Source organism: Bubalus kerabau, chromosome 17 (genome assembly GCF_029407905.1).
Source record: "Bubalus kerabau isolate K-KA32 ecotype Philippines breed swamp buffalo chromosome 17, PCC_UOA_SB_1v2, whole genome shotgun sequence".
Taxonomy (NCBI): Eukaryota; Metazoa; Chordata; class Mammalia; order Artiodactyla; family Bovidae; genus Bubalus; species Bubalus kerabau.
The window spans coordinates 47,942,142-47,968,850 of record NC_073640.1 but is presented as its reverse complement, the minus strand read 5'-3'; the positions used below and the strand labels follow the sequence as shown (position 1 = coordinate 47,968,850).

At 45.1% G+C, this 26,709-nt stretch overlaps 1 protein-coding gene across 4 annotated transcripts in view; it reads right to left on the bottom strand.

Annotated features, from left to right (window-relative positions):
• GARRE1 (granule associated Rac and RHOG effector 1) overlaps nt 1-26,709 on the bottom strand; it is an 87,501-nt gene that overhangs the window by 3,816 nt on the left and 56,976 nt on the right. For all 4 annotated transcript variants that reach the window (XM_055551891.1, XM_055551894.1, XM_055551893.1 and 1 more), the window contains exons 3-12: nt 23,298-23,507; nt 18,972-19,112; nt 18,660-18,755; nt 18,374-18,535; nt 15,573-15,731; nt 12,736-12,833; nt 8,793-8,918; nt 6,642-7,675; nt 2,580-2,745; nt 1,706-1,843 (exon numbers count right to left, since the gene is read on the bottom strand). In XM_055551891.1, coding sequence (XP_055407866.1) covers nt 1,706-1,843; nt 2,580-2,745; nt 6,642-7,675; nt 8,793-8,918; nt 12,736-12,833; nt 15,573-15,731; nt 18,374-18,535; nt 18,660-18,755; nt 18,972-19,112; nt 23,298-23,507 — 2,330 coding nt within the window. The remainder of the gene's footprint in view (nt 1-1,705; nt 1,844-2,579; nt 2,746-6,641; nt 7,676-8,792; nt 8,919-12,735; nt 12,834-15,572; nt 15,732-18,373; nt 18,536-18,659; nt 18,756-18,971; nt 19,113-23,297; nt 23,508-26,709) is intronic.

Genomic DNA, 26,709 nt, shown 5'->3' with positions numbered 1-26,709 from the left:
CATCATTTTGTTCAGCTTTCTGCTCATCAGAAGCCTCCCTGACTCTCATTTGGAACACAGGAAATCCACCTGTCCCCTGCATTCTCTGCCCTCATACCCTGCTTTATTTTTCTTTATAGAACCTAATCCAAACCAACATACTGGATTTTTTTATCAGCCTTTCTTCAGTAGAATATCAGTTTCATGAAGAAGGGGACTTTGATTTGTTGCTGCTCTATCACCAGTGCCTGGTACATGACAGGAGCTACTGAATAAAGGAAGGTGTCCCTCCCCCACCCAAATTCATATGTGAAAGCCCCAACTCCCAGTACCTCAGAGTGTGACTGCATTTAGAGATAAGTTGTTTAAACAACTAAGTTAAAATGAAGTCATTAGGGTGGGCTCCAATCCAACATGACTGCTGTCCTTATAAGAAAATAAGATCAGGATAGAGAGGTACATAGAAGACCATGTAAGACACGGGAAAGAGGGCCAGCTGCAAGGCAAGGAGACAGGCCTCAGAAGACAGCAACCTTGCTGACATCTTGATCTCAGGCTTCTGGCCTCGAGAACTAGGAGAAAAATCCCTGCTGTTAAATATTTCCCTAGTCTGTTGTTCTTTGATATGATAGCCCTAGTAAACAAACACTGTTTGTGATAATTAAATGAGGAAATGTATGTGAATGCCAAGCCCAGGGCCGGGCATGAGAATGCGCCCCAACCTGGATCAGCAGTCACTGCCAACACCACAGTGGCTCCTCTGTGCATCCTAGTCTGCGTGACACAGGTGCCCTTCCATCTTCATCTACCTGCTCCCCACTGTTATCCAACGGACCCTGGTCCTATCACACGAGGGCATGACTTCTGACGCCCAGGCGACCCCATGTGCTTTCTATTCCTGCTCATGTCCTTTTGACCGGGCAGGCCTCTGCTTCCTCACACCCACAACGGTCTCTCCATTTCTTTCTAAACAAATTCTTCTTTCAGGGTCCATTTTCATTTTTGTGACTACTTTTGAAAACATAATGCCTTTGGTGGCTCAGATGTTAGAGAATCTGCCTGCAATGGAGGAGAACTGGGTTTGATCCCTGGGGCAGGAAAATCCCCTGGAGAAGGGAATGTCAACCCACTCCAGTATTCTCGCCTGGAGAATTCCATGGACAGAGGAGCCTAAAGAGCTTCAGTCCATGGGAGTTGCAAAGAATTAGACACAACTGAGCAACTAACACTTACACTTGAAAACTTTAGCTCCAAATATACTCTGTAACTTTTTTTCAACTTTGAAATACCATTGAGAGGTTATTTTTATCCAGTTCCACCTTTGATAAAGAAACTGAGGGTAAGAAAGGACCAGGCCCATGTCTGGGGTTGCAAAGCCTGTTGGTGAGTTGATCAGAACTTGGCTGTCCTGGCCCTGCTCCTCCCACGGAAAGGCCTGTCCCCTGTAAGGTGCAGACCAGCCTCAGCAGACCCTGCTCTCCGTAATACTTCCTAGCTTGTCATACGGGTGTTTTGGGCTACCATGAGCATGAGACTGTTCTCCCAGTAAAAACTCAGCCCAACTTTATATCACCACCCAAGCTTCAGCAAGACAGTACTGGAAGAGGTCCTCTCCCTCTCTCAACGTGGGTACCTGGAAACAATGGGGCTACTGAGCTTTGTAGAAGACTAAGCTATGGATGACATCCATGCACCCCCGTTCTTTGGTTTAAATATTTCATCATACCTTCTCTGCTTGACAGCAGCAACGAGGTCAGGCCCTGAAAACATGGAGAACAAGCTGTCCCCATTGGCAGAGGATGTCTCATCACTTGAGCTGGCTGAGTCTCCCTGAGCCCCCGCCCAGCCGCTGTGCAGGCCATCCCTGAAAGCCAAAGAGAGAAACTGGTCCCAGGCGTCAGGCACCAAGCCTGGACCCCAGCTAGACAGCCTGAGGCCAGGCCCACCCCCACCCCCACCCCAGCCCTAAGGGAACAGTCTTTTCCCTGCTCTTATCTCACAACCCAATAGTGGTCCCTTGTCTCTCTCCTTCCTTTAAAAATGCCTCAGAAGCTGTGGTGTATATATGCAATTCATGTTTGAGCAAACAAAAAGCTGAGATGGTCTTTAGCTGTGTGGAGTTATTAATCAGGGAGCAATAAGGTGTTAAAAAAAAAAAAAATCACTCCCCCAAAGGTCTTTATGATGAAAATCCACAGTTCTCTCAATACATCAGAATCTGAACTGTACACCTTTGCTTTTTTTTTTTTGGTAGGCTATAAGGATCACATTCCATAAATGACACAGGTTTCATCACCATGCTCATTTCAGCTAAAGACTGTGTTGAACATGCAATTATGTCCCAAACACCACCAAATAAGATCTCTGTCCAGGGCAGAAGAGCCCGTCTCAGAAATCATCAAACGGTGTACGCACAGGGACACCACATGCCACTTGGCATCCTAGTCAGTCACGGAACTCTGACCCCTAAGATCTGACCATGTGCCATTCTCTCACGTGGGGGCCTAGAAATGAATGGCCTGTTAAGAGTATACACCAAGGTCCCCTGCAGAACACCCAGACCCCAAACTCAGCTTCCCGCCCACACACCCAGCACTCACCCTTCTGCAAAGAACTCTGGGAAAGGCCAGGTCCGATGGGCATCATCCATGGGTGGCCAGTGGCCCCGGGGATTGCCTGGGCGGCGACCATGTTGGACTTGCCGTTTCTGCTGCATTGCTTGGCTCACTCCTGCCACATAGCGTGCAAACTCGGGATCTGAACCCACTGTGTTAAGACAGAGTAATAAACAGGGTTGGGGGCCAAACTGGCCTCTTGTTTCCTTCCCTACTTTCTGAGGGTGTCCTGTTGACAAACACAGTGACAAGTGGTGAGGGGCTGCCAGGCGTGCGGCCCAGAGTGGGCTGTAGAATTTGCTCAGAAGCCTACTGTGGTGAGATGGGGCTTTCAGCACACAGGTCTGAAGATGGGGAATGGTGTGTGCATAGGGACTGTGAGAAGGGGTTTGCCTAGAGCAGGGCAAGCTGAATGTGCACAAAGAGAATAAAAAGGTCTGCTTTAGCCAATTTGAAAGACAAATACTGCTGCTGCTGCTGCTAAGTCACTTCAGTTGTGTCCGACTCTGTGCGACCCCAGAGACGGCAGCCCACCAGGCTCCCCCGTCCCTGGGATTCTCCAGGCAAGAACACTGGAGTGGGTTGCCATTTCCTTCTCCAATGCATGAAAGTGAAAAGTGAAAGTGAAGTCGCTCAGTCGCGTCCGACTCCTAGCGATCCCATGGACTGCAGCCGACCAGGCTCCTCCATCCATGGGATTTTCCAGGCAAGAGTACTGGACAAATACTAGTTACTTCAAAAATTTCCAATGTCTGGAGCTACATACTTAACAACTAAGAGGATCAGATGATGACTTCAACTAAGAGATAACCTGCAAGTTATCAAAGCATTAGGGTCAGCCAGATAAGAGAATACCCGGTCTTCCCCCTTGGGCTCAAGTCTGATCCAATATTCTCCTGGATACTGAAGGCAGACCTGCTAATTCAGCTTGAAGATCGTACGAGTGATAGTGAATAAGGTGAAATTTAAGTATGAAGAAGTGGATGGAAACATATTGGACAGAACTGAGTAAGGATGTGCAGGCCAGTACCAGTGGAAGAAAAACAGCACAGAAGACATTTAGAGAAAGTCAAACAAAAAGACACAGTAGGAAAATGTCTGTAGGTCACAAACTGAATATGACTCATGAGTGAATACTTTCTAGCTTCAAGGTGGGAAAGATACCAGGGCTCAATCCTTAGAGTGCTCTCTCTGGGAGCCACCATGTGTGCACTGCACGAAGATGGCCACAAGAGGGCGCGCAGGGGTTGCGTGCGCCTGTGCAGAGGCGGCACTCGGTTCTAGCTGCCCCTGCCTGAAAGGGCGCCTTCTGGAATTCATCCTTCCAGAATGTCCTTACCTTGCAAAAAGAGCCACGCAGACCTTATGCTGATGGGGTGGCATCTGCAGGAAGCTACATGAAGGACTTGAAGGTAAGAAAGGGATATACAGAAGGAAAAGCTAGTAGGATTCCTAGGTTAATGACATACAGGCTGTTTGGGCCCCAGGAGAGATTAAAGATGATAAAGTTATGCCAAACACCATTAATACTCTGGATTTAATTATAGGACTGTCAAAAAATGTACACACTGTTTCTCAACGATTGAAAAAATGTACCACAGCAGCCCCCACTGGTGGTGGCCAGAGGAGCTTGCTCTTCCATAGCAGCATGGAACCATTAGACCTTCCCCAAGGTAGGGGCCCCACATCCACCCACACAAGGGGAGCAAGAACAAAAGAGCACACGCAGCAGTATGAAGAATTCTGAGAAGACATAAGAAAAAATTTCTTTCCTTTAATTTTAGATAATGCTGGGTTCACTTGGTCAGAAATCTCTTGTGGCGGTTATTTTTCACTTGCATTTGCTAAATTAGAGTAAAAAGCAATCAATTTATATATATTTATCTTGTATCTTGTATGCAGCATGTGGGGTCTAGTTCCCTGACCAGGGATCGAACCTGCACCCCTTGCATTGGGAGCTCGGAGTCTTAGCCACTGCATCACCAGGGAAGAAGTCCCAAGAGATGTGCTTTTTAAATCTCTTTTCTAACGCATATTATACCACTTATTTCCTTTGTTTTTGTCTTGCTACATTTGCCAGAAAGTTCAAGACAAAGTCACATGGTATTGGTAGTATCATTTGCCACACTGTTTGGGTCCTGATTTAACTGGAATGACTTTGTTTCACTGTACAAAGTACTACTTGCTACTGGCTACTGGTAGATAATCTTTTCCATATTCAAGACATTTCCTTCTATTCATGTTTTGAGTTTACTTAAGAACTGCTGGTGTCTTTTACCAAATGTCTTGATGGCATCTTCTGCTGTATGAATTCTTCTCATTTACTGGGTGAAATAACAAGATTACTGTACAGGAGCTGAGTTCCTTAGACTGAACTATCTTGTACTACTGAAGTGAACCAGATATAACTCCTTTGATATACTGCTACATATTCTTGCATCTATCTACATTCATAGAAAGTTACATTTTTACAGTAAAATCATGTTGGCTTCATAACTCCCTTTCCAATCTCTTTTCCTGGAATAGACTGGGTAGGTTTTCCACTACTTGGTGCAATTCTGATCACGTATGTTTTGTTAGAAAAGATTCTATTTTCCATTCAGTTTTCTAGTATGGTGTCATCACATCATATGTGATAATGTCTTTTTTTTTTTTTTTAAGTTTATTTATTTATTTGGTCTTTGTTGCCGTGCAGGTTTTTCTCTAGTTGTGACAAGTGAGGGTTACCCTCTAGCCGTGATGCACAGTTTCTCATTGCAGTGGCTTCTCTTGATGCAGAGCACGGGTTCTACGGTGCACAGGCTCAGTAGTTGAGGCTCCCAGGCTCTGGAGCACAGGCTCAGAAGTTGTGGCACACAGGCTTAGTTGCTCCGTGGCACATGGGATCTTCCCAGATCAGGGATTGAACCTGTGTCGCCTGCACTGGCAGGTGGATTCTTTACCACTGAACCACCAGGGAAACCCTTAAAGTTCTTTTAATCTCTCCTATGCTGCTGCTAAGTCGCTTCAGTCGTGTCCAACTCTGTGCAACCCCATAGACGGCAGCCCACCAGGCTCCCCCATCCCTGGGATTCTCCAGGCAAGAACACTGGAGTGGGTTGCCATTTCCTTCTCCAATGCAGTAAAGTTAAAAGTGAAAGTGAAGTCGCTCAGTCGTGTCCGACTCCTAGCAACCCCAAGGACTGTATGTAGCCTACCAGGCTCCTCCATCCATGGGATTTACCAGGCAAGGGTATTGGAGTTGGTTGCTACTGCCTTCTCTGAATCTCTCCTGTATCTGTAGCTACCTTTCTCTTTCCTAATCTTGTTTTTCTTTGCTCTGTCTTAATCAGGATTACAATAAATTGGCTTCTCTATTTTATTGGTTTTCTAAAGGCCAGTCTTGTAGATTTATAATGTTTACTATATTTTTCTTTCAAATTTATTTAGCTTTAGCTTTTATCCTTTTTTGAAATTGAAGTATAGCTAATTTACAATATCATTTTAGTTTCAGGTGTAGAACAACTTTTATCTTTAACTCCTCCTAGTTTATTTTTGTTTTGTTTCTAAATTCTTTTTCTAATTTCCTGAGATAACTCTGGGGAACTTTCACACTGTGTAGGCCAGGAAAAGCCAAATTCTATGAAGGTAGGAGGGTGCTTTACCACCTTTCATGGGTTCTAGACTTTAAGCAAAAGAGAATCACAGAACAGAATATGTAATTAGGAAAAAAGAAGCCCACGAAGGGCCATTTTGGCTGCCCTGAATGGGAGGGCTCAGATTGGAGCCCTCTTGACTAATGGGACTTTGAGTCATTCAGCTTCTCTTAGCCTCAATTCTGTCGTCTACAAAGTAAGAAAATAGTTCCACTTACCTTCTCAGACTCATTCTAACTACTGCTTCCTCCCTTTGCTGGAGCTGCCCCACACTTGCCATCAGACAGTGAGAAAGGGTCTTTAAAGGGGATTAAGTCACTGCCTCCCACACGGAAGGCCATGGCAGGCCCTATAAAGTCCTTGGTGATACTATTTAAGTTAAAACCCCAAGGTGGGGAGGGGGCTCACATACCTGCAGGATCAAAAGGCAGAATCTCTCCCAACATCCCAAAGACTCCATCGCTTTGGTCACGGTTTGGCCAGGTGTTATTTCTAGGTCCCTGTGCCTTTTGTCCCAAAACCTCCGACATCACATCATCCAAACAGCTGCTCACCAGACCCAAGCTGTACAAGTCAGAACTGAGATCAGATATGCCAGGCCACTGGCCAAGGGGAGATAGACCAGCTCCGACAGGTTGCGCTGGCTGCTGGGATGAGCCGGGTACCCATTTCCCAGGGGCCCGGGGCTGGGGCGGGGGCTGCTGTGGTCCGACAGGTTGCAGCAAGTGTTGGTAGTACTGGACCTGGGGCTGCTGTTGCTTTGGGGACTGCTGCTGAGGTGCCAGGCCCGGCTGGGGTGTCAGAGGTGTGTGCGCCCCAGCCTGGGGTGGCCGCGATGGTGGGGGCACTGGCAGTGATGGCTGCTGTGGCTGCATGGCTCCTGCCTTCTGCTCAGTCACCATGGCTGTGGCAGCAGAGTTACGCCGTGTCACCAGCGGGGAGCCCTGGTGTGACTGGCCCATGTTAAAGCCCGAGAGAAAATCGATCACCTCCTGCATTTCCTGATCGGTTGGCAAATTCATACCCTTCTCGTCCTTGCCATCATCCCCTTGCAGGAAGTTGTCACGCCTCTCCAGGAGAAAACCATTGGCCATGTGATTACTGGAATTCTGAGCTGACTGTGAAGGGTCTGCAGTCCTAGGGAAATTACCAATGTTCAAAATGCTTTGTAGCCTTGAATCCATATTAGTGGGCATTTTGGCCTTCTCTTCTGAACACCCGGCTATGAAGATGTTTTTGGAAGGGGTATTTGGAATGGAATAACTCGTGTTGCTGCTCGAGCTGGGACACGAAGCTTTCTTGGTGAACCGGGAGGTCAGCTTGGAGAATGTCTTTTGCAGGCCACCTGAAGACTTGTTCCCATTCCCAGAAGGCAAGTCAGCCTGATTTCCAAAATCACAGATCTCCCTCTGAAGCTGGATCTGTATGCAGGGTAAAGCTTGTTCCCTATTGACAGAGAAATTAAAAAAAAAAAAAAAGACAAGTATACAAATTGGACAATAAAATGGGATTGCTTTGGTGTTCAAGAAAGACTTTAAGAATAAAAAGACCTCTTTGTTTGGAATTGGGTTCATTTATTTCATAAACACCCAAAATTTTTAAGAGTATGTAATTTAAGCACTATCTATATTTATTATAAAACATCTACCATATCCAACTGAGCAACTAACACTTTCACTTTCACCATGTCTAACACAGGGCCATGAAAACATGAGGATTCTGGCATGAGGATTTTTGAGTGAAATCCTCTGACTGCAACGCAGGAGAGCAAAGCACGCCTAATCTAGCGTGGGAGATGCATTTGGCAGAGGTCGGCTGTGTGCCTGGATGACAGGGGAGCCTGGCAGATCCAGCAGAGGGTCAACAGACTAATCCACACAGCAGAGAGGGGTGAGTGGGCAGGTCCCAGGGACACTAGGCAGCCCAGCTTGTCTCTGAAGGTAACTCACAGACAGTGCCAAGAACAGAGGGTTGTTACTTCCAAAGTTTCCTGCATACTTTTTTCTAGTACTGAAAGAAAGTCCTAGAGATGGAAAGGGCATGGGGTGGGAGCTGGGCAGGTGACGGCTGCAGTGACCCTGGTTAAGTCACCTTGCTGTTCCGCGCCTCTGTGTGCTCAGGAATGAAGACATGCAGACGGCCTGTGGCTAAATGTTCAAGGTCTCTACCAGTTCTAAAGTTTATTCACAAATAGATAATCTTGCAACTGTCAGTACTTTCAGATATAAATAAATTTCATGCAAGATATAAGTAAATTTTCTAAACACCTTTCTGCTCTGAGTTCATAGGGAGAATGTGAGCTTGGTTAAAATGCTCTTGATGGACTTAACTCTGAAATGATACAACAAATGAAGGCAAAAGTGCTCACAAACTGGGGAGTCTGGGTAAATAAAGGGCAATTCTCTGTTCTATTCCTGCAACTTTTCTATAAGCTTGAAATTATTCCCAAATAACAAGCTGCCCCAAAGTTCCCCTTCTTGCCTTATTTACTCACACACTATGAGTGACATGAGCTCACATGACCCTGTAAGTGGTCACACTGCTCCTCGGCAGGGACACCCACCTCCCTGCCCTCCAGCGGGTGAGGTCCAGCACTGCAGTGTAGAGCACGTCCACCAGGCCCAGCGTCTTCTCGGGATCTAGGCTTCTCTGCAGCAGGGACATGGTAGCCGGGTCTTCTTTCAGGCACCTAGGCACCAACCAAGTTGCGTGAGTCTAGGCTGCCCTTCTCCACAACAGAGTTCCAATTTTCAAGTGGGCCTTATACAAAAGGCTACAACTTTTGGCACCAAAGAAAAATTTAGTAATCATAAGAATATTTAGAGGATGACAGGGCTAACACTGGGACTTGCTGCTCTGCAATAGGAGGGGGAAGAAATACAACAGGGCTTGGCGTCTCGGCAGATTTCTGTCTGTCTAGAATCTGTTTAGCAGGAAGAGAAGAGTTCAGTGCAGGGGCTGCCTTCCAGGTGCCCTAACGCCCTTTCATTGTCCTACACCAGCTTCAGCCCTGACTTTCTTCCACACAGCAAGAGAGTGAGCCTCCTCTAGCACAAATCTGAACACACCACTCCCCTGTGCAAAACCCTCCAGTGGCATCCTATTGTGGCTGAAATAAAATCCAAACCCCTCAGCTCAGCCCTCCAGACTCTGTGACCTGGGCCTCCTGCCTCTCTGGACACAGTCCTCTTCACTGTCACCTCTCTTTACAGTGTCCCAACTACGAGGCTTCTCATATGCCCTGAATATGTTGGATCTGCTCACATCTCAGGATCTCTGATGCTGTTGCCTTTGCCTCACTGCTCCCCTTTGAGAGCTTCCAGGTGTCCTAACGCCCTTTCACTGTCCTACACCAGCTTCAGCCCTGACTTTCCTCCACACAGCAAGAGAGTGAGCCTGCTCTAGCACAAATCTGAACACACCACTCCCCTGTGCAAAACCCTCCAGTGGCATCCTTAAAGCCTTCCTGCTGGCATTCAGGTCCCCACTGCCCACCCCGGGCACCTCCACCAAGAGGCGTTTTCTGAGAGGGAGAACCAGGAAGATGCTGTCTGTTACCGAGTGCTCTGGGGGCTAAATGGTAGGCTAAATAACACTTCGGCTAAATAACACTTGCCAAAGCCATCCTAAGGAGGCAGCAGCACTCCCCAATGTGACTTTGGCTTGAGAAGAAATTTATGTGAGGGTGTGAGCTGGCCAGTCTCAGAAACCCTGGAGAAAGCAAGCAACAAGGCAAGCTCTGCCAGTACCCGACGAGACCCTGGGCTCCTAGGAGAGAATCCTGGCCAGTGGACCTGGCTGAGGTCCACACACCAGATTCTCTCAGCCTGGAATCGCTGATCACCAGGACATACTTGCTCTATGTTCTCAAGCCAACTTCTGCTTGTGATCTGGCTGGTCACATGTCCGCCCACTAAGCAAGCATTTTCTGGTCATGCAGAAAGGAGTACTATGGTTTCCGGTGATACTAATAATTTCTTTCTTAAAATCAACAGAATGGTATTTTTATGTTATTCATCAGTCTTGAGAACTGATCAGTAAAATCCCCTGAAGAAACTAAACCTATTCTTTTTGACAAATTACCCTGATTGGCTTAAAACCTTCTACCTGTTCTTAGATAAAACCCTAGTCCCCCGGGGACCCTGCAAGTCCTGGCTTCCACGACTCCTGTCTTCACCCCCACCCAGCATACCTCCAGTCACACCAGTGCACTCCTCAGGTCTCTGCATTTGCTGTTCCTTCTGCCTGCGATGCTTTCCCCATCTGCTCTCTGTGTGGCAGGCTCCTCTCAAATGTCACATCCTTAAAGAGACCCTTCATGACTGACCTCCTCATCCAAAATAGCTTCCTCTTGCCATCTCTACCTGTTATTCTCTAACAGATGATGTCACTCTACTCTTATTCCCCTTGTACGCTTGCCAGTGCTTGAACTTAACTCCTACGCTTATTAGCAGTCCCCTCCCCAACTCCCACGCCATTACAAAGCCAGCTCTATTAAGGGCAGGGACCCTGTCTGTCTTGCTTCTGATTTAATTCCCAGAGCCTAGAATAGTGTCTGTCACATATTAGGTACTCAGTAAATATTTGATGAAAGAAAGAATGGGTAACAGCTTAAATATGACAGTTTAAAAATCTAAGTAAGATACTACTTTTGGGGGGAAAAAAGAATCTAGATACTTCATTATGCTAAAAGCAAAGCAAATAATAAATTCTTGACTAGTTTTGCTAATAATTTCATTTTCTCTAAGTTGGAGTAAAGCAATTACTTCTTTTTGAGTTCTTCTCAACAAGCACATATTTTATAACTTGAAACAAAAACATGAAAACTGTGCCATTTTTACCAAAAGTAGCCAGCAGAGGGAGCAGTCTGTGAGGTCTTTCAAGGATGGGCAATGAATTACAAAGGAAATCAATCATAAAGGGAGAGTTCTAGAAGTAAACTGCAGTGTAAACCATTTTAGTACTAGCTGTTTATATCCACCCAATTATCCAAGAGTTGGAAATATTTTCTTTAAAATGAGAATCCTAGTTAAGTTTAATATTTTTCAATAAGAACCTGAATTAGAAAACAATTTCAAGAACACAAAACTCTTACAAAAACGTGAGCTTTTAATCTACTGCTTGGGGAATTCCTTGCCAGTTCAGTGGTTAGGACTCCACACTCTCACTACTGCGGGCCCGAGTTCAATCCCTGGTTAGGGAACTACGATCCTGCAAGCTGAGTCCAGAAAAAAAAAATCTACTGTTTGATAGGAATGAAGACATGAATATAAATTAACTAATAATCAAATTTAGAAATCTGTGGAGAAACTCACAGAAGGGAGATTCTGGGACATGACGTGAATCACCAACCATTCGGATGGTGAAGAATCTGTCTGCAATGCAGGAGACCGGGTTTGATACCTGGGTCAGGAAGATCCCCTGGAAAAGGGAATGGCAACCCACTCCAATATTCTTGCCTGAAAAATTCTATGGACAGAGGAGCCTGCTGGGCTCCTGGGGTCACAAACAGTTGGAAATGACTGAGTGACTTAACACTTTTGCTTTCACACTTGATATATTAACAAATTCTAAAACTTTAAGCAGAATCTCCACTGGACCCCCTTTGCATTTCAAGAAGAAATGGTTTAAATAGAATTCAAATGCATTACCCAAATACCACGTTAGTCCACACGGGCCCAAATAGTGTCACTATTCCTTACTATCTCTTCCTACCTAATTACTTCAAATATTTTCTATATAGTTAAATACTCATTCTGCCCATGATTTTAATAGCAAAAGTCTTCTAATATATGTTTAATTTTTCCTATTTACTAATAAAACTGTACTGAATCTGTAGGCACATCACAAGGATAAATCCCTAGATGTGGAACTGCTGAGGTCACAGCCCTTATTTTAGGCTTCTGACAAATGAAACTGTCCTCCAGAAAGGCTGTGTGATTTATTCAACAACATCTGTGCCGGTTTTTGTACAGTCTGGACCAAACCTAGTACTGTTATTCTAAAACAATTTAATAACATGATGGGCAAAATGACATTGTATTTTCCGCTTTGCCTTCCTTTCTTTGTTAGGTGAGGTTATACATGTTCTTCATCTCTTCGTTGACCATGTCTCCTCTGATTTACCTGTCTATGTGCTTTGCCCATTTCTTACTGATTTGTAAGGGCTTTTGTGTGAATAAATTAAGAATACTTCATTATAAGTTTATAAATATAAGCAAATAATTAAAAATGAAATAGCTCAGTCTGCCTCCTGATTTTCAATGACACTGGGTATGTATTGACATGACCTCTAGGTCAGCAGGGTTGTTGCTGGAACAAAGGAAAAGAAATTCTATGTTTTATACTCCGCTTCAGAGAAATGCTGGGTGACTTAGAGAAAATGATATACTCTGTTCAAAAGCTGTGGACTCAGTAACAAATTTGTCACAAGCAATGCAATCTTTTCAAAGATGTGCAAACATCAATCAAAGCTTAGGCCTGTGTTAGTGTAAGAGTTCTGTTACCATGTGGATGGGACTTGAACCACAATTCTGGATCCTTCTAAACTGATTTGGGGGGCATAGGCTTCTTTATTTTCAATCTGTGCTGTGTCAACTACCACCTAAGAGAGAAACAAAAACAACAATCAGCTTTCAAAGAGAAAAATGGATCATAAACAAATCAAATGCATGAGCCTATCAATGCTGAGTGACTCTGGTAAGAACTATTCTGGTAAGACAGCAAACTATCTGGCAACACAGAAACACACAGGCCAGTCAGGATCCCATGGAGACAACAGCAAGTAATAAAGATGACTGAAAACAGTAATACTTCAAAAAAACAGAAACTGCATTCTAGGTGCAGGATGTACTGAACTTCACAATCATTTTTAGTACTTCTTCCAAGCTGTAAATACGTTAATTAGGAATTACTTTGTTTCCTTCATCTAAGTATTTTTTCACTTGACGCACTTGAAAGAAGTAAAAATGTCATTAAAAATCAAACCAATGCTTTTAGAGCAGCCTACGTGTAATGACCAAATATGAGCCAGAAGATGGTGAGGCTTTTTGTTAAGGCCACTTTATCCTCAACCATCAATAAGAACAGAATTACTTCAGGAAAAATGCAGAACCAATCCTTTCTCAGTGATTTTCTCTCGTTTTGTTTTTGGTCACACTGTGCACTTGTGGGGCCTCAGTTCCCCAACCAGGGACTGAATCCGGGCCACAGCTACGAAAGCATGGAGTATTAACCACTAGACCACCAGGGAACTCCCTCGAAGAGAGTTGTTTCTTTCTTCAGCTTTTTGTTTTTCGTTTTTTTGGCTGTGCCATGCAGCATGTGGGATCTTAGTTCCCTGACCAGGGATTGAACCCATGGCCCCTAGATTGGAAGTGCAGTTTCAACCACTGGACTACCAGGGAAGTCCTGAGGAGAGTCTTTAATATTACACAGATGATATAGTATCCTTTGTAATTCAAAGGGTGTAACAAAGTGATGAATGTATTTTCAAATAACTAAAAGAAATTTAAGAAAATAATCATAAAACACTTTAAAAACAAATCTGTAATGTTTTAGGAAGGGCAAAGCTGTGCAGAGTTGCTTATTAGGATTCCAAATTCAGCATCTAATGGAGCCGATTTCCACAGCTGTAAGAGAGTTCCCACAGCTGGTCTGCAGCGTCCTTTAGAGACTTCCTGTCCAAGTAATAGCCATTGTTGGAACAAGCAGGTGTTTCCTCTCTCCTCCCATCCCCAGAACAATAATCTGAAGTTTTTCATCAGTCACACACAAAGGTGCCCTGGGATCAAGGAGCAGAGAACTAGGAAGAAGTTTTTATTCTGAATAACATGGAACATTTTTTTTTAACTGATGTTTTCTCAAAACCACCTTTGGGTCTTCCTGCCTTATTTTACATACTCCTTTCTGGAGAACTTATTGACATGGTTCCCCTGCTGCTGCTGCTGCTGCTGCTGCTTAAAATGGTCTTTGGGAATATGGATCAATCTACTCAAAGCAGTGGGCTCCAGGGGTCTCCAGTTTACTCTTTTTCTCAGGAGTTCCTATACTATGGAACAGATTTTAAGGGAAATGTAACTCAACACTGTGGACAGGCCCCACCTGGCCCTCTACAAAGCAAGTACTACCCTGAGCTGGGCCACTGGAGCGCTCACCCACACCAAACAGAAGGACTGCATCCTCCCAGCAGCTCCTTTTATGAATAAAGTAGGAATCAGAGTAGAAACAGTTCTTTAATTATCTTGATCTCTAATTAGCTTCCTTTAATCTCTAAAATGCTATGCATGTGTGCTAAGTTGCTTTAGTCGTGTCAGACTCTGTGTGACCCGCTGGGCTGTAGCCTGCCAGGCTCCTCTGTCCATGGGATTCTCCAGGCAAGAATACTGGAGTGGGTTGCCATGTCTTCCTCGAAGGGTCAGGAAGATCCCCTGGAGGAGGATCTACAACACTTCAAAAAGCAATCTTTCATGCTAGAACATAGGATAAATACATTAGGTTCACAGATCAAAGGTGCCTGACAAAAACCTAGATGTTGTTACATCCCTGGTGGTCCAGTGGCTAAGACTCCACAATCCCAATACAGGGGGCCCGGGTCTGAGCTCTGCTCAGGGAACCAGATCCTACATGCAGCAACTAAAGATCCTGAGTGTCACAAAAGACCCGGTGCAACCAAATAAATAGTGAAAAAAAAAAACAAAAATTAAAGACACCTAGATGTTGATTTCCTGACCCCACCCAAATTTGGCAAAAGTTATTCTCACCAAAGGTGAAGAGATCAAACTTAGTTTGGAGTTGCTGTTGTTATTTTTATTGTATAAAAGGAGATATACAGAGAGCTGGGATACAAAGTGACTGGATGGGGCAATACTTATACCATCGGAGGAGGTGATGTTTGAGGTGACATAAGGAAAATGAGAAAGAGAGAGTCACATGAAGATCTGAGAGGAGTATTCTCAGGGAAAAGGAACATCAAGAGCAAAACCTGAGACAGGAAGAAGGCTGCTGTGTTTGAGCAACAGAAAGACACCCACTGTAGCCCTGGAGAGTCAGGCCAGGTGAAAGGGCCTACCAAATCATCACTAATGTAATGGTTTCCTTAAAATCTGGAAAGCCTGAGACACCATTTTGCAACTAGGTCCCCTGCAAATACATAACATCAATCTAGTAAAGGACAAAAAAAGACCTTTTAATGATGCTCTTCCTTTCCCATCTTGTCTAAACTCTGCAGCAACCAAAGGGCTGTTTATATTATCCAGTTTTCACACATGAGCCCACACCACATGCTCACATGCTTAAAATGTCTTCCTCTACTCTCCCCTGTCCTTCACAAGTGTTCACTCACCAGTCCAGCTTGGCCAAACAGCAGCTGCACGGCAGTCTTGCAGGCACCCCGCCACGTGGATGGGCACACCTGGTTTAGGACTTCAGTCACAGGAAAGTCGTCCCTGGGTGTCATTCCATTATAGCAGCCTGCCTCCTTGATCAGCTGTAACATCGTATGCTACAGATTGATAAAAAGAGAGTTCACACCTCAAAATAAAGCCATACAAGGTTCCAAAATTTACAGAAATGCATTTATAAGTACAAAATAGCCCTCAAGAGAACAGAATTTTATTTTCTCCCAAGTCACTTCATTTTGATTTCTTAAGTAATTCCCATCAATTACCTTCAAAGATTTTCTCAAACCTGTGACTGGCTAGATATGGATACATGTGCATTAATACACATGTGATTTCTATTTTAGCACAAAACACAGCATTATTTAGCAATCTACTGATGCAAATTGGCTAAGGTATTTTGAAGTTCTGAATCCCTCTGAATAAGGAAGGAAAGGAAATCATTTGATACAAGTAAATACCAGAAAACTTCATTCTTATTCTGGATGAAAAAGTGGTCAGCATAAGCTCCAATTCCAGTCTGCAACTTTCTAGCTGTGCGGCCTTGGGCTCCAGTTCCTCTGTCAAGTGGGGGAAAGGGCTGTGCCCACCTCATGGGTGAGCATTAACTAAGAGGATACATGGGAAACATTTGACACATGCCTGGCACACAGGACGCTCCACAAACGGTGCTAATTACTTCACTACTAGGGCAAGATTTCTCCTCTTATTTATTTCACTGAAACATTAACCATAAGAGCCTCCTAGGTTCTGATAGTAACACAGGACAAGGGGGCCTCAGCTAGAGGATTAAGGAATGTGACCCTTGAGAAGAGGACTTAAAGTAGAGAAAGACCTGACGAATAAGTGTGGGGGTGAGGCTGGGGCTGTGAGACAGCCAGGAAGTGAGAGCCCGTCCCAAGAGCATAACCATAAACAACATTTTTATAGTGTACTTTCAAAACCTTTTATTTTATACACTCTGAACAAAATCATAAATGAAATTAACTTGGCGAAAGTCTCTTTACAAAAGTTACCCTAGGAGCTTCTGGGCTGGAGAACACAGGGAGGTGCTGGGACTGTGCTGCCTGGAGAGAACAGGGAGCTGCCAAGTCCCTTCCCCAGGCCTTGCCCCAGGCGTCTCTTCCATCTGGCTACTCCTGCATTACATTCTCTCACAACAAACCGATGATCCAGAACTCTCCCAACAAGCTGGACTTCACAGCAACAGTGTACTCCGATCAAGGTACCATAAGGCGAGTCCACAGTGGCAGATACAGGACATGCCTGAAGAAGTTCATGTATGGCCCTGTGACTATAAAATAGTCACGGCCACTCTCTTAAATGCCAAAGTTTCCTTGAACCCCTTCCACACACTTCCTGGATTCCCCCAGCCTCTCTTCTGGCTCCAGAGACCATCTGTCTGTGAGGACCCAGGCCTGATCCCACCTCAGAGCTCTAGACCCATACATCCAATTGCCTGCTGGATGGCTCCACTTGGACATTCCAAAAGCAATCTTAAAATCATGTACAAAAATGTATTTTTGACAACTATCGCCAAGCCTTAATAAGCAGCACCAAAACTGCTATCCAAGCCAGAAACTTGGGCCTCATCTCCCTTCCCCCCCCTCATAGCCAGTTAATCATGGAGTCCTGCTTATTACAACCTCTAGGTTGCTCCTGCGGAGAAGGCGATGGCACCCCACTCCAGTACTCTTGCCTGGAAAATCCCATGGATGGAGGAGCCTGGTAAGCTGCAGTCCATGGGGTCGCTAGGAGTCGGACACGACTGAGCACCTTCACTTTGACTTTTCACTTTCATGCATTGGAGAAGGAAATGGCAACCCACTCCAGTGTTTTTGCTTGGAGAATCCCAGGGACGGGGCAGCCTAATGGGCTGCCCCGTCTCTGGGGTCGCACAGAGTCGGACACGACTGAAGCGACTTAGCAGCAGCAGCAGCAGCAGCAGCAGGTTGCTCCTGAATCCTTCCACTTGCCTCCCATCATCACCAGATGGGGCCATGGCCAAAAGCCTTCAGTGCTGCTCTCCTTCCAGCCAAAAGTCTATCCTGAAGCCAGGGAGATCTTTCAGAAATGCCAACCTAATCACGTGACCTACCAGGGTGGGGCACCAGCCTCAAACTGGGGGCTTTCCATCTCCCTGGGCTGCTTCTCCAGCCTTGGTCAGTGCCATGTCTCCCCTTGTTCTACACTCTCAGGTCTGACTACACGTTAGAATCACCTGGACAACTTTTACAAACTAGAAGAGCCCAGCCCTCATTTCAGGACAATTAAATCCAAATCCTACTAGGGACTGTACTAGATAGCCAGAGGACACCCCGCTTCAGCTCTAAGGAAGGCCTTCAGCTCTTAGAACGGCTCTTACTTCCTGGCTGTTTCACAGCCCCAGCCTCACCCCCACACATATTCTTCAGGTCTTTCTCTGCAGTAAGTCCTCTTCTCAAGGGTCACATCCCTAATCCTCTAGCTGAGGCCCCCTCGTGCTGGGTTACTATCACAACCTAGGGGGCTGTCAAACCTCCTAGCCTGGTACTAACGGTTGCTCAATCAAGACCTATCAAATGTGTGTGTGGAGGAACGTCACTCTAGTCTGCTTTTAGACAACAGTTTACTGAGGAAGGTCAATGCCTCCTGTCTTCACTTCAGTTTTGCTTTTTAATCCAGATTCTTTACAAGCCGTCAGGTGTCCTTAAGAACTCTAATTTCAAGTTCACAGCCGGGTTGGAGGAACCCCGTGGGAAGCTACCGTCTTGAGTTTCAGGTTGTCGGCGGCCGACTCATTGAAGGAGACCCCCTTCAGGAAGCTTGATCCTATCTGCACGGGCACAGTGGGGAGCTCACACTGCATGGGCTGCGGCGGGGTCTGCCTCCGCCCCGTCTGCTGCGCCTCTGCCTCGCTGCAGCAGCCCTAGAAAATGGTCAGAGAGGACAAGAGAGGTGACCCACGGCTCAGCTCTCAAGACGACTGGCTCATGCGGACGGCGTGACTGCCACACCACAGCTCACCGGAACCACCAGGCAGAGTAACGTACCTGCAAACTGGCTTCTATTGCCTTTGGATTCAGGTGGAAACCAGCTTTCATTGCGTATTCACAGTGACCTAAGCTTTCCAGAGCTATTTTATATGCCTGCAAAGAAATTGTTTTTAGGAATCAAGATTACATAGTAGATTCTAAACTGACAAAGTCCAGTGAAAATAGAAATCGTAAATTTCTATAATTATTAAAAGACATGAGGCTAACTACTATCCTATTACTCTTTCCAACTGGTTCAACATCAAAACTTTAACTCCTCCCCTTGTTTTCATTCCTCAGATATTAATGTGCTAGTTTTGAAAAACGTACTTGCAGAGCACTGTCAATTTTTATGTTCAGTTCTTTCAGCTGGTGCTCGGGAATTGCTGCACTTTGAGAACAGAAGAGCTGCTGAACTTCAATTCCTGCCAGGCGGCCATCACAGCCTCTTTCTCTCAGTCTAGATGTTGCCTGCAACAGAAATAATGACTGGTAGGTAAACAAAGATGTTACAGATACTAGCAAAATTTAAAAAAAAAAAAGAAACCATTAAAATAAAGCAAGAAACTATTTAAGCATTAGTCATTCTGGATTATCTCTATTGTAAGGAGAGCAGCCAGAAATTCTGAAAGACTAAACCAAGCACTGATGAGAAAACAAACCTGACATAGCACTACCTTATTTAAGAAACCCCTGGGAATTCCCTGGTGGTCCAGTGGTTAGGATTTGACACTGTCACTGCTGAGGGCCTGGGTTCAACCCCTGGTCTGGGAACGAAGATCCCACAAGCCTCACGGCACAATAAAAAAAAAAAAAAAAAAAAACGAAAAAGACTTACCTACCTGTTATATTAATCACATTTTAAGTTTCTCTGCTTTAAAAAGATAGATATCATAGTATATTGGCCCTTGAAGTTTCCAAAATTAAAAAATATATCTATTTGGTTGAGTGGTCCTATACACCAAAGTAAATAAACCTCACCAGTAGGAAAAAAACTACATTGTAACATTAAAGGAAAAACAGAACTTTTGAAATCCTCACAGAAAAATGAAATACTTATTGTTTAGTCATTAAATATATGTTTATGAAGAGTACATTGAACCTCCCAGGTGGCTCAGTGGTAAAGAATCTGCCTTTACTAAGCAGGAGACACAGGTTCAGTTCCTGGGTTGGGAAGATCCCCTAGAGAAGGAAATGGCAATCCACTGCAGTATTCTTGACTGGGAAATTCCATGGACAGACAAGCCTGGTGGGCTACAGTCATGGAGTCACAAAGGGCTGGACATGACTTAGCAACTAAACAACAAGAATAAATATATAAGACAGAAAAACAAGAAGACATAAGGACATAAGACAGAAAAACAGAAGACTCATCTGTGTCTTGTGATGAAATGCTAGTTATCTATACATATGGATCAGGACTAGAGAATATAGAAAAATATATATTCGACTTATTAGATGTAAGGAAGGATTCAGGATGAACTGTCTTTCAATTTTTTCAACATCTATTTTTATTGCAATAATACTTGTGCAACAAATAACATTTTTAAACAGTTAATTTTTGTTCTTCTAGGTTAATGGAGTTATAACATTTACCAACATTGCAAGACTAAAGGAAATTAAGCAGCTGTAATGTCATAGATTTCCAAAGCTTCACAAATTCTATATGAAGACCAATCACTCCCTGTACCCTAATAGTCCCACAGTTTAAAACCATTTGACTCTCTTTCTAGAACTCTTCATTTAGTCAAAATATGTAAGACCTCACAAGGAGGTCTTACGTTAAGAGGAGTCACTGGATAGACAGTGGAGCACCAATCCTGGTCCCTATAATCTTGGAGCTGACAGCTTCATAGGTTGAAAAGGCAAGCAAATAAAACATTTAAAAAATATAAAATGGAAAAACACATCCCAAGGGAAATAAAGAACTGTGACAGGGAGCACCCAAGAAACTGAGAAATCATCATCTAGCCTGCATTTAAAGAGGAGGAGGCAGTCAACAGCAGTGCAGGGTCAGGGAGTGGAGCGGACAGGCAGAGATGTAGGCACAGGAACTAGAACCCAGGGAGCGGGGAGAGTGACCAGAGGCGGCTGGTGGGGAGGCAGGAGCCAGACTATGTGTGACTAGGCAGGTCATGGGACAGGTCTACCCCTTACCCTAAGGAAAGAGAGAGAGATGAGGGACAGCAAGACAGGAAAGGGAGAAGCAGGCCCAGCCTCTGAAGATGTCAGGGGAGAGTAATGATCCCCTGAAATAAGTCAGTGATGGTGGACACAGAATGAAGGGACAGGTCTACAATAGTATTCTGGAGGCAGGGTCTGCGGGGCTTTCGTGTGGACTGGATGCAGTTGTGACAGACAAACTGGAGGATAAATGTCAGGTTTCTTGCACAAGGGACCCAGTGTGAGAGGGCGCTACTTGCTAGCGTAGGGACGCTTTGAAGAGGAACAGGTGTATGTGGGAAGGCCAAGGGCTGAGCCATCTGAAGACCTGAGGAGGACAGCAGCTGAACACAGGGGCCTGAGACCACACAGAAGGGCACTGGGCACACACGCTCCATGGCCCCAGCACACAAGCGGTTTCTAAAGTTCCAAGACTAAATGGAGGCCCTTCAGGGAAAAGGACACGTAGACCTGAGCCTTGAGGAACTCACAATCATAAGTTATATTGAAGAGAAGATAGCAAAGTGGTTGGGGAGGCTATCCTAGGAGGTAAGAGGGTAACTAAGAGCAGCTGGTTCTTCATAAGGAGAGAGGATTTCCAGGGCCCAAGTCGCTGTGAGCTGCTAAATGGAGTCAATGGGATCCTTGGATTTCTGCCAATGTTTCTGGCAACACCGAAGGCACCAGTGACCTTGACAAGACAAGGCATGTTCTGGTGGAGAAGTGGAAGCCAGATTTTAGTGAGCTGAATGATGCCCGTTATATATAAAGCTTCATATTGTGCAAAACAATACACATATGGATACATACATACAGAATAAAACTATAAAAATATGCATAGGAGTCACACTCCAAAATCAAAAGAGGTTATCTCTAGAGAGAAAGGAATATGAATAAGACAGTGGAGAAGTATAAAGGGAACTCAACTGCATTTTCTGTTAAAAATAAAAAGTATGAAGCAAGTGTGGCAAAAAGTGAAGATTCACTTGACAAAGCTAAAAGGAAGATAGATGGTTATGTATGTGACATTTCCTATATGCTTGAAATATCTGATAATAGTAATTTTTTTTAGCGTGAATCAAAGGTGAGGCAAACAATTCTTCCAAGAAGCTGGCTATGAAAAGAGCAGAGAAACAGGGCAGAGCATGGAGGATATTTATTTGTAAGCCTATTTGTGTACTGGTGGGAACATGCTGAGGAGGTGGGAGACAAAACCTAGGGTCCCAGCACAGAAGCCCTGAGGGCGGGGGCAGGGTGGAGAGAGGCAGACTCTGCACAGGCCGGGAGGGCGCCTCCTCTGCTGGAACCAAGAGGAAGGAACAGGAGAGGGTCTGAATGGGAGAGGTGTGTCATCTGGGTGGAAATGGAGAAGAGGGGCTGCTGCTAGGTACATTCTGTTTTCTCAATGTGTAGGGGGCAGGGTCACTGGTTGAAAGCAAAGTAAGGAAGGCAGAAAGCCAGGGCAGACAGAAGTGGGTGAAGGAAAAGGTCAAGGCCAGGTCACAGGAGCACCAGAAGGCTGCTCACTTGGGCTGGGCTCTCAGCATGAATGATACCCACAGGTTGGGTAGAGAAGACCTTGAGTCAGGTACAAAGGGTGTAGAGTGTGAGCAGCGTGATCAGGAGACTGCAGCCAGGAGGGCACAGAGGGCCGTAGGGTGAGAATACAAAGGTGTGGACCCCACTGCCCAGCCACCTGCAATGAAGTCAGCAGGTACCACTCCTGCACTCAGCCCCCAGTTAGCACTGCAAGGCTGCTCCGATAAACACCAAGAAAGCAGAGGAGAATCTTTAAAATGAAAGGGACCAACACAGCGAAAAGAAATTGAGAATAAATAACAATGCAACGGAACATCATAATACTGAACTAAGTAAACAACAGAACATATAATGTTAAAATGTTGAAAGATGTTTACAAATTTGATTAGAGATTTCTAAAACAAAATCAAATAGTTTGCCAATTTAATTGAGGTTATGAGTCAAACTAAATATTATAATATAAATTCTCTTTTACTCTGTGAAATGGAACAGTAAATTCTAGTTAAAATGCTGACTTGCAAGGCTTTTCTTCCGGCCTCAGAAACAAAGGAGTATTAAAATACCAACAAGAAGTGTCATTGCTGACTACATCCCCACCTAGCTACCTAGCTGACTGCTTACTCCACTTGCCCTCCAGCCTCTTCGCCCTGGTCCCTTTCCTAGAAACTTTGCTGCACTTCTTGTCAAAGGCCTCTCCTCAACCCTGCTTTTGTAAAGCCCTTTCTCCTAGGAGGCTGTGAGTAGAGGCTGTCTTGCCAGTACCTGGTGCATGCCTGGTGTAGAGTGAGCACTTACAAAGGCATTCACGGTTAAATGAATCAACAATCTAATGACAGCAGTTGAAAACTCACACTTCTAAATAAAAAGGCCCTTTTAAAGAACCAACAGGCAAAGGCCCTCTGGAGCCTCTCCTATGTGAACAAAGGGCACTCATCTCCCGGGAGTCAGGATTACCTCAGCAGCCCCTCGCCAGGACCGCACAGCTTCCTCCAGTTCGGATGTGTGGCCCGTGCCAGATAAGCCGCCGCCACTGCTGCTGTTCTTTTTTTCTGGCACAACAACTTCAGTAAAGCAAGAGTGAGCCACGGGCTGTACCTTCTGTAACGCCTGGGTCAAAAACTGGAAATGGACCTGCACCACTGTCAAGAAGCATCGTCCCAACACCTGTGAAGACAAGAGAGTCAGGGACTTTCAGGTTGTGGGTTGCTACTGCATTACTGCAATAACTTCTCAACTATCAATTTGAGTAGAGGTAACAATTAACTGGAATTCTGAAATCACACGGAAGTTACAAAGTCACCATGCTTTATTTAGAAGGATCTGCCTTTGTTCTCACATTTGGACCTGGGTGGTCCGGTGCCTAGAAGTCAAAACATTATAACCAAGTTACCAGCCTCAAAGTTTGAATGGACCTCCCCACTTCCCACCTCGCCTCCCTCACTCCCGTCCTCTACTCTCCTCATCTGGATTCTTGTTCACACCAACCCTGACTGTCTGTGAGCTCCAGTGGAATCACAGCAAGCCACAATTCCAGTTCTCTCCACACAGTATTCAGAAGGCAGAAGAAAAGCCAGATGATTAGAAACCTGAACGGTCAGTTTGACTATAAGAACATATTCCATTGGAAATGGAATCCAAAGATACAGGTTGTTTTAGTAACAGTGTTATTAACATAGTAATTACATAGTTATTACCATAGCTGTATGTCATATTTCCAGTCTTATGAAACAAAGCTGACAGACCTGTCTTCTCAGAGTTAACAAAACATACTGGTACATCCATGTGTCAGATCAGGAGAAAACCACTTGCCTAATACATATTAGTATAGCTGATTGATTAATACAATAGTCCATTAAAGCAGAAAATTTACTTTATAAGCTACTAAATACATAATGCTATGTTAATGTATACTATTAATATATAATTATAAAAATATGTGTACTAAAAACATACAACATGCTGCTGCTGCTGCTGCTAAGTCGCTTCAGTCGTGTCCGACTCTGCGTGACCCCAGACACGGCAGCCCACCAGGCTGCCCCGTCCCTGGGATTCTCCAGGCAAGAACACTGGAGTGGGTTGCCATTTCCTTCTCCAGTGCATGAAAGTGAAAAGTCAAAGTGAAGTCACTCAGTTGTGTCTGACTCTTAGCGACCCCATGGACTGCAGCCTATCAGGTTCCTCCATCCATGGGATTTTCCAGGCAAGAGTACTGGAGTGGGGTGCCACTGCCTTCTCCTACAACATACCACCACCAAAAGATACAAATGTGCCTTTATCTGCCAACCTCTGGCACTGGCAAAAGCTATTCTCCGTACTGTTTGTTGTTCTCTGTTTGCTTTCTTGTGTTAACTGCAGCTACAAGGTATTCTCTACAATTTCCTATTTCTTTTTTCTTTAAAGGAGATAAGAATTTGCTACTTGCAAAGCAACTTGAACAGACACTTTTCAGATTACTGACATTTTCCCTAATCTTTTACAGTTTTATCCATACCAAATTTGACAATAACAACAAAACTTTATTGTAACTTTTTTACATGCCTAATAACATTCAAAAAATTGGCCATGCCATGTGGCATGTGGGATCTTAGTTTCCCAACCAGGGACTGAACCTATGACCCTTGCATTGGAAGCACAGAGTATTAAACCACAAGGCTGCCAGGGAAGTCCCGCAAAACATTTTTAATGGAAAGTATTTCATATTTCATCGGCCTATAGAGTGGTTTACTAACAAAAAATTACTTACTGAGTTTGTAATTTATCCCACTGGAGGACAGCAAAGTGGGCCCACCAGTCACCAGCATTGGGCACTGCCCGGGGGCATGGTGACGGTTCCCACTGCGGTTACAAGCAACTACAACTCAACCCCAGTGCCCACACTTTGGCCTGGTACTGTCCTGTGAGGCGGGCAGAAATAAGGCCCCTCCTTGGAGCTCTCACCTCCCAGCGCACAGTTCAGATGCTGCCCTTTCCTACCCGCACGAGGCAGAGTTCTTCCTCCTGGAGAAAGAGAGTCAGGCAAGTTCCCAGTGGTGACACTTACTCCCTCTGAATTATTTTCCCCTGTGGAAATCACCAGGACAAAACTAAAACAAACACAGACATCTCACATCATAGCATCCTCTGTCTACAGGGAACAATCAGAAAAACAGGCTGAATTCCCACCCAAACCTCCTGGGTTTCCACTTACTCCCTCAAAGCTCTTTCTCATCAGAGATGGGCAGAGTGAGCCACGCAGAGTAAACAGACCTAGCAACCTGGAACTTGTGACACAAACAGAAAAAACAGGATTTAATTAGCACTGTACACAGTATCAGCCAGCTTGAACACTCAGCATGCACCTCACTTGCGCTAAAGATTTCGCATGGATGCTGTCATTCAATCCTAGGAACAACCATGTGAGGTCATTCCCATTTCACAAACAATAAGACTAAGGCACAGAAAGGTTATGAAACTTTTTTGAGGGGACACAAACTGAATTTGGCAGAGGGCTCACTTGACTCAAGTGTCTATGCCCTTAGCCAGCGTGCACCTTGCCCTCAACAAGATCTACACGCCTGGAGACAGCTGTGTGCCGGCAACACTGAAACCAGACCCATGGCAGACGCTCACCCTTAACCGGCTCAGGCCAGAATGACGCGGTGTTCTGAAACTCCACACAGAGCAAACCCAGAGGAGGCCTGAATCCGAGTCCCCAGGCACACAAACTCTTCCTCCTCCTCCTTCCTTGGCCTCTTGGCAGGCTGCAGCTGAGAGGGGAGGAGGGAGCAGTGACGTGCCCTGTGCCATCCGCTCTGGGCTCACATTCTTTCAGCTTCTGACAGATACAACTGAGTCATTCATTCTTTCAACAAATGTGTAATATGTAAGTGTGTGGTATGTACAAAGCACAAAAAAAGCTAGAGGATACTACAAGAAATACAGTGAACAAGTCACTGTCCTTCTGAGGGTTACCTTCTAACGGTGGAGGACAGTAAGTAGATGCGCAAAGGCAGGGGCTACTGGAGAAGGAACACTGAGGGGCAAGGTGGGAAGGAAAAGGCTCTCTGAGGACAAGAGCACAGGAACAGTGGGAGTACTCCATCCATCCCTTCTGAAGGGAAGTTCTAGAACGGCCTCTGAAGGCCTGAGCGTCCTGGGCCCAGAAGAGGACACTCTGATAATGCTGCTGATGGCAAGCTGGGGGCTGGGGAGGGTCCTCTTGCTGTTGAGGGCAGAATGGTGGAAAGAGGACGTCGCTGCTGCAGGAGTGAATGGGGAGAGATGGTGGTCAGTTTTAGAAGGGGGACATTCGGAGTGTTGCCACCACCACTTCTCACATGCTTGACCCTGGATGAGAGGTCTAACTTAAATTTCTTCCTTATGTATA